The 18,705-nt window shown below is 35.4% G+C and overlaps 1 protein-coding gene across 1 annotated transcript in view; it reads left to right on the top strand.

The window, feature by feature from the left end:
• Positions 1-18,705, top strand: part of FAM185A (family with sequence similarity 185 member A) — a 50,680-nt gene that overhangs the window by 18,562 nt on the left and 13,413 nt on the right. The window contains exons 5-7 of the mRNA XM_014452832.2: positions 6,872-6,913; positions 13,681-13,776; positions 17,593-17,727. Of these exons, the coding sequence (XP_014308318.1) occupies positions 6,872-6,913; positions 13,681-13,776; positions 17,593-17,727 (273 nt within the window). The remainder of the gene's footprint in view (positions 1-6,871; positions 6,914-13,680; positions 13,777-17,592; positions 17,728-18,705) is intronic.

Genomic DNA, 18,705 nt, shown 5'->3' with positions numbered 1-18,705 from the left:
GGGAAACTGTCGTCGAATTAATTTAAATGGGAGGCCAGTGTCAGACGGGGACAAATCAATTCTTGGAATCAGATTAACTTCTCCCTCTGCAGATCCTGTTAATACTTCAGCTTCGATAATGTTAGGTCGTAATCTTTTTTTTTTAAATATATTTTATTGATTTTTTATAGAGAGGAAGGGAGAGGGATAGAGAGTTAGAACGTTGATGAGAGAGAAACATCGATCAGCTGCCTCCTGCACACCTCCCACTGGGGATGTGCACGCAACCAGGGTACATGCCCTTGACCGGAATCGAACCTGGGCCCTTTCATTCCGCAGGCTGACGCTCTATCCACTGAGCCAAACCGGTTAGGGCAGGTCATAATCTTTTGATAATAAATCTGGTACCATTACAAAGACCCCATTTACTATTAAGATTTCTCAATAGCATGATAATTGCACCACTTTCAATTTTAATTTATGACACAGCATTCCTGAAGGAGTAATACTATTAAGAAAGTTGATGGGAAAATTTTCCTTTTCAGCATCATCTGTTGAATCAATGGAATCATCACTCAAATATGTGTGAAAATCTCCATTGAGTATATCTAAAATGTAATCATTTAATTTTTGAATGTGCTCATTTTTTTGGACAAAGAATTGCATGTTTAGATATATTTTTAATATTATCTATAGATATACTATTTCCAAAGGTAGCTTCAATAACAGATCCATTACAAATCATTTCACAGGGGATTTCAATAATATCCATTCCTAAATGAAAACTGCTATCAAGTTTGCCATCTCCAAGTTTTACTAACTATTCACTATAGGCAGACCTTGGATCTCATATTTGTTGTAAGAGACAACTTTCTGAAACATCCCCAAACATTACAGTACTTTAAACTTGCTTGTACTATGGCCTATCCCATAGCATGTGGTACAATACTGAGACATTGTCGAAAATCCCCTCCAAGAAGAACTTTCCCACCAAATACAACATTCAAATTCATAATTTCTCTTAGTAATCTGTCTATGGAGTTTATAGCATGACTGGATGCCATGATGCATTCATCAATAATGAGAAGTTGGGCCTTTTTAATAGTTTTAGCAACTTCATTGTTTATATTGAGTCTAGAAATTGAAGCTTCATTTAATGGAATTGGTCATTTACATTGGGAATGAAATGTTCTTCCACCGAGAATTAAATTTACTATAGCAATTCCTATAGATGCTGTGGGTAAAACAGTACCACCCCAACCTCTAATATAATGTATTAAAACTTCATTGTGGGGAGCTGCTACAGTGTTTTGGACAGGTTCAAGCCTTGGACTGATGAGAGGGCACAGTCCTCTCATTGCCATGTGCAAGTCCCAGCTTGGAGGGTGGGGCCCTCCCAGCACAATTATAGCCAACAGCTATAATTGTAAGCTTGAACCTATGGTCCAAACACATGGCCCCATGTGCCTGAGTGATGTAGGCTTAATAGAGTTCAGGTGCATGTAGTTGAGTAGGATTGAAACCCAGGAGAATGTTGTAAACATCTTTGCCTCGTAGCTTCTGCTATAAAATAAAGACACCGCTGTGGGGCGTGGTCGCTCTCTCAGAGAAGCAGCGTCCCACCGAGATCCAGCTTTCATTCTTTTGTTGTCTTTTCTAAGCCTTTCAGCTGCCCCCACTCAGGTTCACCCTTGGCCGTGCTGGCGTGGCACACTTTATAAAGATATGCCTCCATGCTCTGAGGGCGGGTTCCTGCCTCAAACCTTGCCCTTACCAGAAACAGCTCCGGGAAACAGCTTGGGGGAGTGTACAGCCGTTTCCAAGACAACCCCTGCAGGACTGACTTCCTTCGGGTTGGTGGCACCTCGGGTCGTGATGTTACACCCAGGGTTTTTATATAAGTAGATACTCATGACAGCTATTTTAGTGTATTATGTTTAAATTACTGTTTAGAATAAGTGATTATTGAATAAAATTTCATATTAAATACTTAGATTCCATCTATAACTTAGGATCTCATTTTAGTTTTTGGGGGAACATACCTTAATAAATAAATTGTTGAGTATTAGTTTTCTCAGTACTTCAAAATTCCTGTTTCACCAAAGATTTAGCAGTTTGTACATGCTTAAACTCTTTCTTAAATAACTACTGTGCCTTTTAGAAATTTTCACAGAAAAGTTACATTAACTGTACACACCCAGTTGATAACTTTTATTTTTACTTATTTATTTTTAATCTTTTTTAAAAATATATTTTTATTGATTTCAGAGAGAAAGGGAGAGGGAGATAGAGATAGAAACATCAGTGATAAGAGACAATCATTGATCGGCTGCCTCCTGCACGCCCCTTACTGGGGATCGAGCCCGCAACCCAAGCATGTGCCCTTGACTGGAATCGAACCTGGGACCCTCCAGTCCACAGGTCAGTGCTCTATCCACTGAGCCAAACCAGCTAGGGCCAGTTGATAACTTTGATAGTACTGAGAATTTCATACAGAAATGTCCCAGTTTGCCTTAAGAGGACATGTAGTCACTGGTGAATTAATAAATCTGCCTTGTAAATTTAGAAAGTCAGAAATAATATAAAATTTTAAAAGAAAGAAGCTTTTAATTGGATTAAACAACTTTTCATGAAGTTTATGAAAATACTTCATTTAAATTTTAGTATTAAGTCCATTGTAAAACTTTGGTTTATCATTTTGACCTATGATAATGTTATGTTAATATTGAATCTGGACTTAAAACACTTTTATAGGAAATACTAGAAAGGAATTACACTTCCTTTGTGGTATAGACCGAATAAATTTTTTTCAAGATTTAGACATGTGATACTAAATGTTGCTATTCCATGCCCTGTTTGGACTCAGCTCAGCTGCTTGGAGGGACTTGCTCCTTCTATAAAGGTGATGCTGCCATCTTCAGTGTGCGACTTTCAGTCTTCCTTGAAAGGAAGAGAGATCATAGAGGGTCATGTGAGAAGTCTCAGAAACCAGGCCTAGTATATGACTCCTGTCATATACTGTGTTATGGTTCTGAGAACCATTATTTTCTTGAGATTGCTTTACTTTCATCATGAGTACTAATGATACACTCTTTAAGAAAGACCGTATTTTCATTAAAAATAGTGAGTTTTTACTGCATTCTTTGAAGATAGTAAAGCTTCTTTGCCTTGTTGAGTATGTGACTGGACTTACTAACTAAATGACTAACTATAAAACTATGTCATTGTTCTTTCCTAATACTTACTTAAAATCACAAATATTAGGTGTCTGCTTCATCTTATTACTGAAGTGTTCAGGAGTTGGAAGCAGTAAAGAGAATTCTGAGTGGAAACATCTAGTGTCTCATAGTAGGTGAATTGTCCAAAGTATAGTTTTCATCTATTGGTTGCCATTTCGAAATTCTTTGCCAACTCCTTCAGTGTAGGATAAAGTCAGTAGACTAGCATTCCATGATTCTGCTGCAGATTGATCTTTACTTTTCCCAAACTAAATTTGAACAGTTGTTCAAAAAAATAATCATGTTTACTATGTACCTACTGGGCACTGTGCTAAGCTCTCGAAATATACTGCTAAATAAGATGTGATCCCTGTCCTCATAGACTTGCCTAATTGCTCCAGCCTAACTGATCTGCATGATTTAAACATAACGTGTATAGTTTTGCCTTTTTATCTTTGCTTATGTAATTCTTTTCCCCAGAGAATCCTTCCCCTTCAGCATATTCAAAACCATAAAATTATTTTCGTTGCTACTTCATAACTGTAATGTTGCTACTATTATGAATCATAATGTAAATATCTGATATGCAGGATGGTCTTAGGCGACCCCTGTGAAAGGGTCGTTCGACCGCCAAAGGGGTCGCGACCCACAGGTTGAGAACCGCTGCTCTAGACTTTCCTGTTCAAAGGGGGAAATGAGAAGCACAAAGGAGTCATTGGTCTGTAGTGATTTTGAAATGTGAATGGGCAAACCTTGGAGGTTTTGATTAAACCTCAAGTTCTAGGAATAATTCTTTAGGGTTCCAGGCTTTGCTCTCTGAGCTCTGGGTTCCTGCCTCTGAGTCCTTTTTTATGTTATGTGGCATGTGTTTGCAGCTGAGTAGTTTTCTTAGACTGCTTCCTGCCAGTAGAATTTTGTGGGTCCAATGGGCTCTTCATTTTTTACTGTTGCTGCTCCTGTTAGTCCACTTTGCAGTGTGTTTGCTGACGTATTTCTGTCAAAAATTTTGTCAGCTTCCTGTGAATCACATTGGGGTTTATTCCATTAGATAGATAAAAGCCATATCCAAGAATCTTTGAAAATATGGGCTTCTGCAGAGGTATTGAGGTACAATGCCCTCCAGCTTTCTAGAGGGCCTGTTGTTTGTTTGAGAGCATCTGTGATCTTTTACATTAATACTGTGAGGTACCACCCTCCATCTTTCTGGGGTCTTAACAGAAGGTTTTACAGTTACCCCCTTGGCTATATTTTTAGGCCATGTGTGTCAGTGTCCTGGAAGCCATTCTTAACTTTAGCATCTTTTGCCATGTTAAGAGACTGAGAATTTTCAAAAACAGTCATGTCCTGGTTCTTTTTTTTCTTTTAACAGTTCTTTAGTTTATCTCTCTTCTCTTGCATTTTACTGTGAGCAAGAAGAAAAAAAAATTGGCATCACCTAAGACACTGCCTTTGCTTAGAATCTCAGCTAGGTCATTCATATTATTAAGTATATTTCCTATTTTCCATATTACTGAAGGTGATAGTGTTGCTAAGTTTCTACTACACTACTTAACAAAGGTCCTCCTTCCTCCAGTTTCAAAAACATTTTTCCTCACTTCCCTTTGAGCCCTCATGGGAAGCATACTAACAGTCTGTTCAAGGCAATTTAGGCCTTCTCTAACATGCTCCTCAAAATCCTTCCAACCTCTACCCAATGCCAAGTTCTAAAGCTACTCCCACATTGTTAGGTATTTATTAGGGCAGCATCCCACTTTCAGCTTTCAAAATTTGTTCTAGTTACCTCTTCCATTGTTCCAAATTACCCCAAAACTTAGCAGCTGAAAGCAACATTTATTGTCTTTAAAGTCTGGATGCATCAGGAATTTGGGTGCGGCTTAACTGAGCCCTCTGCCTCAAGATCCCTCAGGGGGTTGTAATTGTGGGCTCATTTGAAGGTTCACTAGGGGAGAATCTACTTCCCAGCTCACTAGGTGTGGTTGTTGGCAGGATTCAGTTCAGATCCTGTTAGATCAAGCATGTCAAACTCACGGCCTGTGGGCCGCATGCCTCATTTATTTAAACAAGGCATGCGGCCCCTCAGCTGTGAATTTGACGTGCTTGTGTTAGATGGAGGCATCTTTGAATTCTTTGCTTGTGAGCCTCTTTCATAGGGCAGTTGACAACATGTCTAGCTGGCTTCCATCACAGCAAAAGATGGCTAGCAAGACAGAAACGAGAATCTTTTTGTAACCTAATCTTGGAATTAACATCCCGTCATTTTTGCCCTATTTTCTTTGTCAATAACAAATCATTAGGTCCAGCTTACACATGAGGGGAGGAAATTATACAAGGACTTGAGAGGCAGGGATTATTGTAAGCCATCTAAGCAGCTGTATGATCTTTGGCCACTATTTGCATGTGATGGCGAATATACATTTCCTGGATTTGAAATTAGAAAAGTGTCTAGAAACACACCAGTGAAATAATATTTACATAACACATTTAACAGTTTCTTTACAACCTTATAACCTACTGAGACTTGAAAATAATTTTATGAGCTTAACTTCATACAAACCACGTTTTGTTCCCACACAAATGTAACTGTTGTTCATATACTCCCATGAAGTATGATGGAATATGACTTTTAAGAGATTTTTGTTATCAAAGCATATCTGACTTGGCAAAATAAATTATGTGCCCTTGAAATGAAATAAATGAGTTTACTTACCCTAGATTAATTTTAAGGTAATAATATTCTCTTACTTTTAAGTGTAGTTTTTGCATTATGGTAGAAGAGGTAGTATTGCTTATACCTTAGTATAGGAAATATGAGTAGTATGGCTCCAGAGTAATTATAATACAAATATACACATGAAGAAATACCCTACTACTTTTGGTATTGGAGGAGGGGGACTGGGAAGAATAGTTGCAATATCCTATACCTGACCTGGAAAATATGTTTTCATTTAAAGATGGAAACCTTTGAAGCTTTTTTCTTTGTTAGTCATAGTTCAGTGGATTCATTATTCCTGCACCAAACCTCCTTAACTCTTAGCACAGAAACCACTTTAACATATAAGAATGGCATATTGGCCTGAAAAATAATTGTTATTTTTTTCTCATAGATTATTTTAACATTATTTGGTTCAAAACCTGACTTTGTGTAATCTGATAAATACAGTGATGTTTAGGTTGAAAATGCATAGTCAGTGTATTTAAGTAATGTTTTCTTTTTTTATTGTTAACATTATTATTGATATCCCCATTTTTCTCTCTCTGCCCTCCTCCCCTTCCCTCTGTCCAACACCAAACTGTGTTCTGTGTCTGTAGGTTATGCATGTATATTCTTTGGCTAATTCCCTCACCTTCTTTCATCTAATTAAGTAATTTTTTCATTTGTGGATTTTAGGAATATGATGTTTCTTTCATGTTTACCAGAATGTGTGGTGGTATATTTTGTAGTTATGCTAAAAAGCTTAAAATGGAGTGGAGGAAGAGTGTGTATAGATGCCTAAAACTTTTTATTTCAGAGTTGCAACTAAATCTCTGATTGTTGTGATACTGAGAAAAATTGCCAACAACAAAAACTGTTATTAAATAACATTGTGGCTATCCAGCCATGTTTTAGTATACACAGTTCCTTTCTAGATTATTCCTAATATATGAAATTGTCTTTCTTTTTCTCTCTTTTACAGGTAATATAACATTACAAAGCAAAATGGGTAACATCACAGTAGGTATGTGCTGAGATGCTAATTGGTAAATTTTGCATGCTTTTTAAAATGACTATATTTGTGGTATTTTGTTAGGGTAAATAAAGTCTACAGTTTAGCTGATGACTTGATAGGATCCTGGTGTGCAAGTTAAATATAGGCAGACCCAATGTATGAATATGTGAAATTATTTCCAGAAATTTATTGTAATTTAAATTTATAATTACAAAATTTATTATCCTATAAATGTTGTATAATTATTGTTTTGGCACCAAAAGGGTTAGAATTCTGATTTCACCGCTTCCTATACATGGGCAAATTACCTAAACTCTCTGTGCCTCAGTTTCCACATCTGAATAAGTAGAAATAATTGTAAGGACCTATTATATAGGGTTGTTGTAAGGATTAAACACGATTTGTGTGTGTGTGTGTGTGTGTGTGTGTGTGTATATATATATAGTAGTTTAACACAGTGTCTGACATGGTAAAAATCTATAATAATGAAAGCATAATATGCTAATTAGACCAGACAGCTAACAACCTTCTGGATGAAGCCGGGGCTGCGAGGGCCGAGCCCCTTGCACGAATTTCGTGCCTTGGGCCTCTAGTTTAATAAATAATAGTCATTTTTATTATTGTTATTGTCCTAACCCTAGGCCAGAACTAATAGTAGTTAATGGTACGTTAGACCAAATCACTAAATCACTGCATGTGATGCTGTGCCTGCTGAAGGAAAAAGTTCAGATGTCAAGATAGTTTATATAAAACTTTATCTATCCCAAGTAGCATCTGCTTGCCTATAAGATGAAGGCACACTCTGAGCTCTCTGAGTGGTGGTTGTTTTTTAGTCCCTAGAGCAGCGGTTCTCAACCTGTGGGTCGCGACCCCTTTGGCGGTCGAACGACCCTTTCACAGGGGTCGCCTAAGACCATCCTGCATATCAGATATTTACATTATGATTCATAATAGTAGCAACATTACAGTTATGAAGTAGCAACGAAAATAATTTTATGGTTGGGTCACATCATGAGGAACTGTATTTAAAGGGCCAGAAGGTTGAGAACCACTGCCCTAGAGGGTAGGGGGTTTGGGATGGGAAACTGGGATCTTTGTGGAGCAAAAGATACGAACTGATGGTGGTCAGTTCTTTTTTATGTGCTTATTATTCATTAGTATACCTTCCTTTGTGAAATTTTGTTTATATCTTTTGCCCCTTTATTTGTCTTTATTTTGGAGCTGTAGGAGTTCTTTATATATCATGGGAACAAATCCTTTGTCAAACATTGTTTCCCTGTATTTTCTCTCAGTCTGTGCCTTACCTGTATTTTTTTAATGGTAAGCAATCAGGGACAATGAGAAGTTAGAACTGCCTTGAGACAATAAGTTTTTTCATTTCTATAAGCAATAATTTTATAACTAAGTGTATATTACTTGGCCCTTAGGAAAAGAGCTGGTTGTAAGTTGGTAAATCTCTTTGTCTTAAATAGAATCAGATTTTATATTTGCCGGGGAGGGGGGGGGGGTTTGCAGAAAAACTCATTTCCTCTAAACAAAATGGTTTGCTCTAGATATTGGCAGACTGTGTGTGTAAAGACCACATAGTAAATGTTTTTGGCTTTCTGGCCACATAGCCTATCTGCACTATAAAACTCTTGTCATTTTAACAAAAGCAGCCATTGATAGTACACGAGTAAATGGATGTGTTCGTGTTTCAATAAAACTCTGTTAATCAAAACAAGAGGTGGCTTTAGTTTGGTTGCCCTGCTTTAGAGCCTAAAACCCATTGTTGGTATGATTCTGGAGAAATTTTGGGTTTATGTCTTAATACCAAAGGTGACAAGTGGATAATGTTTATTTGAAATTCCTTGATTGGTTGATTTGTATTTTTCTTGAAAGATTTACTTCAGAAAGTTGAAGGCAGCTTTTATAACTCATGACAACCTAATTAAAGCCTACTGAGGCTCTGGCTGGGTAGCTGAGTTGGTTGGAGTGTCATCCCATACACCAAAGGGGTTGCAGGTTTGATTCCTGGTCAGGGAACATACCTAGGTTACAGGTTCAGTCCCCGGTAGGCATGTATATGGAAGGCAACCAATCCATATTCCTCACTCTATCTCTTATCCCCTAACCCCCATCCGTCCCTCCATCCCTCCTTTCCTCTCTCTCTAAAAATAAATGAAAACATATTTTCTGGTGAGGATTAAAAAATAAAGTCTACTGAGTAACTTGTATTTTGAGGAATTGAGATGAGTGGAAGCAGAACAGTTACAAAGGAACAAAAAGTGATTTGTGGGAACCTGAGCGGGAAATATGTTAGAATAGTGGGAGCTTCAAAATATTGGAATGGGTGTTGAGAAAAGGTTATATAATATTATCCAATTGGAATATTAATAGACGAGATTAATTAGGTATTATTCTGTCTGATTTCAGGAAAATAGATTGTGTCCTCTCCAGGATTTCTTTATTAAGAAATGGTTATTTCTAGTTTAGATAATATGATTGATCAGCTTCTAAGTAATCTCATCAGTCATTTGGATTTTGTATGTGCATTCTAATCACCTCCCAAAACCCTGTTCTTCCTAATTTCCTTAACAGGGTTCTCTCAGAAGCTGAAGTACTATAAAAGATTTTATTATCAACACCCTGATTTTCCTTGAAATCATTTTTTAAAATTTATTTTAGAGAAAGAGAGAGAAACATTGATTTGTTGTTCCACTTACTTACGAATTCATTGGTTGTTTCTTGAACCTGAAACCTTGGTGTATCAGGAACCAACTGAGCTACCTGGCCAGGGCTGAACTCATAATTTTACAGATAATAACTTCCTTCTGGAACGCCAGGTCATGTTCTATTTTAAAAAGGAGAGAGCAGATCTTGTAATGGTGGGATAGGGGTATTAATAGAGTTGCTCGCCTCACTTTACTTTCTCTGTACTATGTGGCCTCTTTTGGAAGGCATTGCTGGTAATTTTATCTTTAAAAAAAGAACATCTTCATTTGGAGGGAGGGGTTGCCTTGTGTGTTTTTCATAACCCAACCTCCTCTGTGTTCCTCCCCAAATATAAAATACCTGGGCAGGACATTAATTTAGAAAACTTTACTTGAAGGGACCTTAAATTCTGCCTTTGCAAATCCTTTACTATAATATAAATGATTGCAATGAAAAGTTTAGAGTCAAATTAAGGTTTATCTATTTAGTCCTATATATAAAATTTGTTCCTTACTCTTGTAATTAGTGCAGGTTTGGAAGTATAAGAATCAAGTTGCAAAAATTAAGAAATATCTTTGGTATTGCTGTTCCTTAGTATTTACATGTTGAACTGGAGGTAGAATTATAAAAATTCAGAACTTTCTGAAGATGTTTGACCAATTTTTTGAGAATTCTCCTTTATCTGAAGGAAAATAGCAAAGTTTGGAATTTTAGCCTTTTAAAAAGCTTATTTGTTATTCTCTGCTATTAGCAAGGCACATATTACAAATATCTATTTCTTTGGCTGCATACAGTGTTAGCTGGTAGTTGGCATCAGCTTTTTCCTATTGTATGTGTAATTTTCAGGAAAATTCAGTGGTCTCTGTCAGACCAATAAGACCTTTGCCCCAAATTGTGATGATACAAAACTGTAGAGTCTACTTATTCCAACATTGTCTGGACTAACAATTTCTGTTCACTTCTTTGACCCTAAAGCTTTATTTCCCTTAAGGTTTCCTCCAAGAGCTATAGCATTTCTCTATTACATGAATCTCCAAAAATAAGAAATTCTGTGAATGAAGCCTTAATTTGACTCTTGATTGTTAATTTTTAGTTCCAATCACTTGTATTATAGAAAACAAAAAGTTAATGTATGTTTTTGCTACATAGCTTTTTCAACATGACCTTTGCTTTCTCTTTGGAAAGTATATATTGAATTAAAAAAAATTTTGATAGCCTCCAAGGGATGAGACATTATCAGAACTTAACACTGATAACATGAGAATGTAATTACTTAGTGCAGTGATGGCGAACCTATGACACGCATGTCAGAGGTGACACGCGAACTCATTTTTTTGGTTGATTTTTCTTTGTTAAATAGCATTTAAATATATAAAGTACATATCAAAAATATAAGTCTTTGTTTTACTATGGTTGCAAATATCAAAAAATTTCTATATGTGACACGGCACCAGAGTTAAGTTAGGGTTTTTCAAAATGCTGACACGCCGAGCTCAAAAGGTTCGCCATCACTGACTTAGTGGCTTAGAATATAATTATTTATCTGTTTATTTTCCATTTGCGTGGGGAGGAAGAGAGAAATGAAAAGTATTATTTCTAAACCACATAAAAATTGTGTATATTTTCCCCCTAGAGAAAGCAAGAAATCAAACTAATGTTTCAAATATCTTATTTTGCTCATCTTGGGATAATGCACACATTGTGTAGTCCACATTTTTTATCGTTATATATTTTTACTTGGCTTCTTTTAGGATGCAGTAAGGGGCTTTAAAAGGAGTTTCTGTTGGTACCTGAGGAGAAAAACACTCATCTTTATCCAGCTATCCTATGCTATTTATCTCTAGTGGCTTAATTTCCCAGTATTTTATATCTTTAGACACTTAAAAAATTAAATAAATGTTGAATCACTATATTGTACACCTGAAACTAATATAATATTGTATGCCAACTATACTTAAATTTTAAAAATTGAATAAATTGGTTCTAATGAAGGCCATTTTCTAGTATAGATTAGAAGTAAATTATTATAAATTACTTTAGAGTCAGATTTTAAACAGTTTATTCCCCAGTTGTTGTCTTTGAATCATCTAAAATTTAAAGAAAAATGTTGCTTCCTTTATGAGTATACAAATGTTTTTTTCTCCATATTTTATAAGAAGTACTCCCTCTGTCCCATAATAATAGTAGCAAGTAAATATTTAAACGGGAATTATTGGCGAATACAGCTGTAAGTTATGTTGTAGTGCAAAATTGCGAAGCCTTCAATCAAAATCAATGTTTTATGACATCTGTCATTTGTTTTGACACATCTTTCAATTTTTAGGTTAATCTAATTATTACAAATTATAACTATTTTTCTAATTTCATCCGCTGATCGAAATCAATTGTTTTATTTCAGTTGAATATCAACCCATTGTAAAAGTAAGATAAAAAAAGAGAGTTTTCAAGCAAAGATCGAGTTGCGATTGTCCAGTTCTTGATGCATCAAAAGAAAAAGGAAAAGTTGCAGGAAGGTGCAATTATGTTAGCTGCAAAACAATTTAAGTGCAACAGAATGACCACATCAAGAATTTGGAAACATGCTTCCGAAATAATTGTCAAGGAGAATCTTATGCTAATGTTGATTCTTTGAAAAAACAAAACTGTGGACGTAAATGCAAAGATTATGGAGAAAAACTTGAAAAACTTAGACATATTCCTCTTAGCAGAAGAGGCACCATATTAGCCTTTGATAATATTTCTCCCGAAATACTGGATAATATGTTTCTGTCACTTCAACAAGTTATGCTGGAAGCAATGAAGAACGATGGCTCCAATAATTTTAAGATCACGCATATAGGGAAAACAAAGCTTCGCAGCCAAAGGATCCTACCTACAAGTTTAAAATGCAGTAACAAAATTATTGAAAAATCCAGAAACTATCTGAACACTCACAATAAAAATTAGGAGTACTATTTTTAATTTATTGTTTAATGTAATCTAGTTTTTTGATAATAAATATTGCGTTCTATATTTTCTTTTGCTATTATTATGGTACAAATTACATTTATCAACTGCTACTATTATTATGGGACAGAGGGAGTATAATAGTATCATCTTTGGCATTAGTTTCATCACACTCCCTACTTACTTTGTTTCCACTTTGAAGCCATAAAAACTCCAGATAAAATATGTTTTTTAAGAGGCTTCTCTAAAAAAAAAAATGCTTTGGCTTTTCAGGGCAGTCAGAATATTCAGTTAAAGGTTCAGTTGCCATGGAGAGGAGAAAGAAGGAGAAGCTACTTAGCAGAGCGACTCTTCAACATCATGCTCTTACTTCTTTATCTCTGTCTTGAACTTGATATGTTGGCTGATTGAAAATGGAAGTCATTGATGACATAAAGAAATTTGTGTGTCAAATTAGGACCATCTTAATTATGATTTTCTTTCCCTGACTTAAGATATCTGTTCAATTCCAGAAACTTGAAAAAAAATATTTAGATATAAACGAGCTTCACTCACTCTTCAAGTGATTCCCCGCCCCCATTTCTGTCTCTCTCAGAAATGCAACAAAACCTTATATAGAGTAATCTCTCACTCTGAGCAGCACTTTCTAGTACTAGCAAATTTGATAAGGAGAAAATATGAGGTTTTAATTTTTGTTAACTTTGCCACTACTTATATGTTGACTGTACACGAGATATAATTCTTTAGTAAAGATTGAAAGTTGATAATAAACTAAATGTTTCAATGATGCTTAATGGTCTTGGCTGTCAAGGATTCATTGCGTGTGTACTGTCCTTCCTACACATTGGGTGTTACAGTAAACATGTTTAGACAGGCTGCCTTAGATGTTTAGAGATAAGTTATGCAGATTACTGTAGACAGGGATTTTTTTATTGTCTGGACGTATAATTCTAGATTTCTGTTTTTGCTTTCATTTTAAAGCAGAAGATGGCATAGTTATAAGAAATATTTATAAAACTGTGCAAGATTCTTAGCTCATTATCCTAATACTGAAGCAGAGCTTTTTATTTCAAGTTTATAATTTCAGTTATTCAAATAAGAATGATTATGCTTATAGCTTTTTTCCTTCCTCCTAGATTCGTCCTCTGGATGTCTAAAAGCCTCAACTCATCAGGGTGCCTTAGATGTTTATGTCAGCCAACTGGGGAAGGTGGAATTGAAATCCCATAAAGGTTAGCCAAAGGGAATATCTTATTTTGACATGTGGTGTAAGGAATGTTTTACATAACATTCAGGAAACAGATGGTCAGTTTATCTTATCTGTGGTACTGACACAATGATTTCAAGAACATATCTTCTGCCCTCTTCTGTGTAGTCTTCATGGCTCCCCCAACAGCCCTGCCTGGCCCTAGCCCACCTGGTTTCCTCTGATGTTTAGTGGCTTTTCCCCTCTCCTGTCTTTTCCTAAGGCAGGTTACAATGGCCTCAAGAACATATCTTCTGATAGAAACTGATTTAAAGACTGAAATACTACTCTGTAGACCAATGATCTTAGAGAAACATTGGGGAAAGATGGCCATGAAGACTGTCTTTCCCTTTGTAGTTCCAACAAAAATGTTATAATATAGTGATTCGCTATTATTATAAAAAGTTTTAGTGTTAGTGTTTTTCAATTTAGCTTTATGTCTGAAATATAATATTCTTGGAAAATGCTCTCTTTGGAAGCTTTTCTACCAGTCTGTACGTGGACCCTCTGAGGCCATCACTCTAGAATAATTCTTTTCAAAATGTGATCCTGAAATAAAGGTATCACCAGGAGGGTCTTCTAAAGTGATTATTGGCTTAGTCTTTTGAAGTATCAAGACTTCTTATGTGGCCCTGGCCTAGTAGCTCCAATAGGCCAAGGTTGTAGATTCCATCTCCAGCCAGGGCACATACAAGGATCAACCAGTGAATGCATAGATAAGTGGAATAACAAGTCGATTTCTCTCTCTCTCTCTCTCTCTCTCTCTCTCTCTCTCTCCCCCCCTCTCTTTGCCTCTCCCCCCATTCCTTTCTCTCTCTAAAATAAATAAATAAATAAAAAGCTTATTTTGTTTTTCCTTCTATAATCTTATTTCAAATAACTTATTCTAAGCGTCCAGGTCTTTCATTAAAAGTGGTACACTTTTTAGTCATCTGAAGACTGTACATGGACATGCACACATGGTACACTTTTTAGTCATCTGAAGACTGTACATGGACATGCACACATGTATGCTGGCAAGTGGCTTGGGTACTTGGAGTAACTTGGCCATAGGGACTGAAGTGGCCTGTGCAGAAAGTTATGAACCATAGCTCTGTATAAAAGTTGTTAAAAAATAAAGTCTAGAAGCTCTTGTATATTGGCCAGAACAGGGTTATATGTATAACAAGGAAAATACTTCCTTACAGAGACTGGTTGTTCCTGCTGTTGGTAATTTCTTTCCCACATTGGTTTAATACTTTTTTTTTTTTTTTGTCAACGAGGCTCACTTATCAGAGTGTCAAAATAAAACTACAATTGCAGAGGTCTGAAACTGAAGTTATTGCTGACACACAGGTGTGATTTGATTTCTCAAGATCAATTTTTTCCCCTTTAAATCATATCACGTTCTGACTAAATTTCTAAGATCTTCATTAATGCTATTCAGTGTATTTTTTGAGTGCCAAAAAAGTCATATAATTGCATTTGAAAAGGAGAAGAAAACCTACAATTACTGCATTTAATATAACTAGTAATAGAGTAAAAGCTTTTACACGAAAGTTTTTTTCTGTTGTGTATGGATGGGCAGAAAAGTAAAAACATTGTTAATCTTCATCCACTTGAAATATTTTTCAGTGTTATTTGGAATGTTGATTAGGATTGCAATTTTGTGTTTTCTCCGACTGAAACCATGTTATTGGTAGAAGCTTAAAGATAACTGGAAACAAAGATTCCTATCTTATTTTAGTTCTCTTTGATTCTCACTACATTTGGCAACAGTGACTTTTCAGAGTAACTTAATTGGGATTCTGTTGCTTAATGGTTAGTAAAGACATCTGGAATCCTTTCCAACTCTACCACTGTCTTGCTGTAGGGTTCAAGAGCCACTTGAGTCTCCTAGTTTTTCAACATTTGTCATGTGAAAAAGAATGTTATAATGCTTGTTTTCTCTCTCCCAATGAAAATCAACATGGGAACTTGTTAATTCATTCAGAAAGGCTGAGATTACGCTTGAGAGTCAGACCTGCATCTGAATACTGACTTTTATACTTAAAATTTGTCCTTGATAAAACCACTAATCTCAATATAGTATGCCTTCAATAAATGGTGCTGTTAGTATTAGTTTTAATACTAACTTTTGAATTTTTTAAAGAACGGTACTGATGTTGATAACCATGAAGCAGTTTATGAAGTGAAAAGAGATTGAAGATATAACAACTTTCCTTTTTAAAAAACTAACAAACTAACAAACAAAAACAACAGATCGTGTTAAAGAGGGGACATTTGGGAGTTTTCAAGTCATGAGAATTCTTCATTTGCAAACAGTAATGGAGTATTGGTAGTGATGGTTTTGTTTTTAAAGGGTATGTCGAGATGGGGTAATGCTGTTTGCATTGCTTAATATTTTTAAAGCTCACAGATTCACGATCTCTTTATTCATTTAAGAACAGAAAAATCATTATCACATTGATGTATTTAGAGACACAAAGTCCCCAAAAAGTTTTTAAAGTTTGTTATTTTCTTTTTAAAGTATGTTTGATAGATAAACATCTTTTCCATTCATTTGGAAATTTTTCAGGGTTGTTTTTTTCCTAAAGTTCTCATATTTGTTGTTCTGGGGAATCTCCTGTCAGTAGTTTACATTTAAACTTTGAAAAGCAATTTGTTTTTTAAATAAAATAAACCAGTTTTAGTGATGTGCTTTGTTACCCACTTTTTTGCAGGAGTATATATATTAGAGTTCATCAGTCTTACCCCAAACTTGCAGCTCTAGTTAGGAAGGCTAACAGGATATGAAATTACTTACAGAAACTTAAACTGATGTTAACCAAAGTAGGAGGCAAACAATGACCCGTAACATTCTAGAAAGAATCTTTAAAATATTCACAATGGATGTCATTCTGACTCTCTTGTTCACAGAGCTGAGGTTAATGTTTTATGGTAGCGGCCTCTTACTTTTTTGATATATGAGAAACAGAGAAAGAAAAAGTTCTGAAAGAGGACTGTGCGGATGAGTTGGCACTGCAACCCACGTCATTGTTTCAAAAATGATCCCTTAGCTAACAGGATACTTTTTCTTAGTTCTTCCTTTAGACACTTGAATTAATATAAGATTATAGTGGGAATAAAGTTGAGTGTCTTGCCCTAGGTACCCAAAGACTGTAATCCATTGAAAAGAAACAGTTAAAATTTAAATATTCTCTTTTTTTATTATTGTTATCCCCTTGGCCCCTACAAGGTATAACTGAAGGCACAAGACCTCAAGGTTCTAGTTGTGTTACAGTGGTCATTGCGGTCACAAGTTTTGTAATATGATGAGGTAGCATAGCAGTGTGTGAAATCCCACAGTGGTTAAGAGCGTGGGTTTTGTTGTCGCTGAACTGGATCTAGATTCTAACACTAGCTCTAATGGGAACTTGAGCAAGTTCTCATCTGTAAAATAAGGATTATAGTAATACTTCATAATGTTGGTATGGAGATTTAAAGAAATAATGTGATGAAGGTATAATAACATTATACCTTAGTAAATACTCAATTAATGATAAATCCTTTCTACAAGCTTCATGTGTAATAAAACACTCACTTTTCTGTGATGAGAGCTTTTGACAGAAGAAATAGTTCACACTGTTCTAGTAACTCATACTTTTGACAGAAGTTACTGTGAATGCCTTGGGAGTAAGAAAACGTTGACACCCCCTGACCTCCATGAGTAAGGAGAAGACAGTGTGCCAGGAGCAATGCTACCCATTCATTAATTTTTGTAATAGTCTCTAGTACTTTTGATTTCTTTGCATTAATAAGCTTCCTTATAAACTTATTACAGGCTCTGTTCTTGTCAAGGTCCCATCTTCTCTTCAAGTTCATTTACAGTTATCAGGAAAAGAGGTCAATGTGAGCTCTGAAGTCCAAGTTCAAGAGATGGCCGAAACTCGTAAAGATGATGGTGTAATAATTACTGGTAAGGAGGCGACATTTTACTGTGTAAGATGAATAGTCATTGTCCATGCATAAATAGAAACATGGTATGCTTAATTTCAGTTTTAGTCTTTTATTCTTTTCCATTGTCACATTTTGGTGTTTTGACACTTTTTTTCCCCCTAACTGCTTATCAGTAACATAATGCAGACATTTTGTTTGGGATACTCACCAGTTCTATCATTGGTTAAAATTGATTAAAAATTTTTATCTTGAAGAGATATTTGCATACCATATTTATAGCAGCACTATAACCAAGAGGTAGAAGCAACCCATATGTCTATTGATGAATGGATAAATGAATTGTGGTATGTACTACATACAGTGGAATTAAAAAGGAAGAAAGGCCTGTCATATGTTACAACATGAATGAACCTTGAAGACATTATGCTCAGTGAATTCAGCCAGTCATGAAAAGACAACTGTGTGATTTCACTATTTGAGTTATCTAAAGGAGTCAGATTCATAGCAACATGAAAGAAGGGGAGAGGGAAAATGGGGAGCTATACCATGGGTATAGAGTTTCAGTTTTGCAAGATGAAGAAGTTCTGGAGATCTGTTGCACAACAGTGTAAATATACTTACCACTACTGAACTGTAAACATAAAAATGGTTAAGATGATACATTTTATGTTAAGTGTTTTTACCCCAATTTAAAATTTTAAAAATCATTAAAGCATTTTTTCCTGGCACTACTGCTTTCTAATTCTTGGACTTAAAAATCAGCTAAATACATATAATGCAAGATTTAAAGTTAACTTTGTATGATTAGAATACATAGGAATTGGGTTTGGTATTATGCACTTCGAAAACTTGTTCTTTTAGTATAACAAATTCTCAGTCCTAGAAATGTGAATAGCTTTACACATTTTTCCTAATTACCTCTGGCTGTATTGATCATTGATACTACTTTTAAAGTTATTTATTGTATAGATAATACATATACATACTTAAAAAAAAT

The sequence above is a fragment of the Myotis lucifugus genome, unplaced genomic scaffold, assembly GCF_000147115.1.
Source record: "Myotis lucifugus unplaced genomic scaffold, Myoluc2.0 scaffold_18, whole genome shotgun sequence".
NCBI lineage: Eukaryota > Metazoa > Chordata > Mammalia > Chiroptera > Vespertilionidae > Myotis > Myotis lucifugus.
This window is presented reverse-complemented; position numbering and strand designations above follow the sequence as displayed.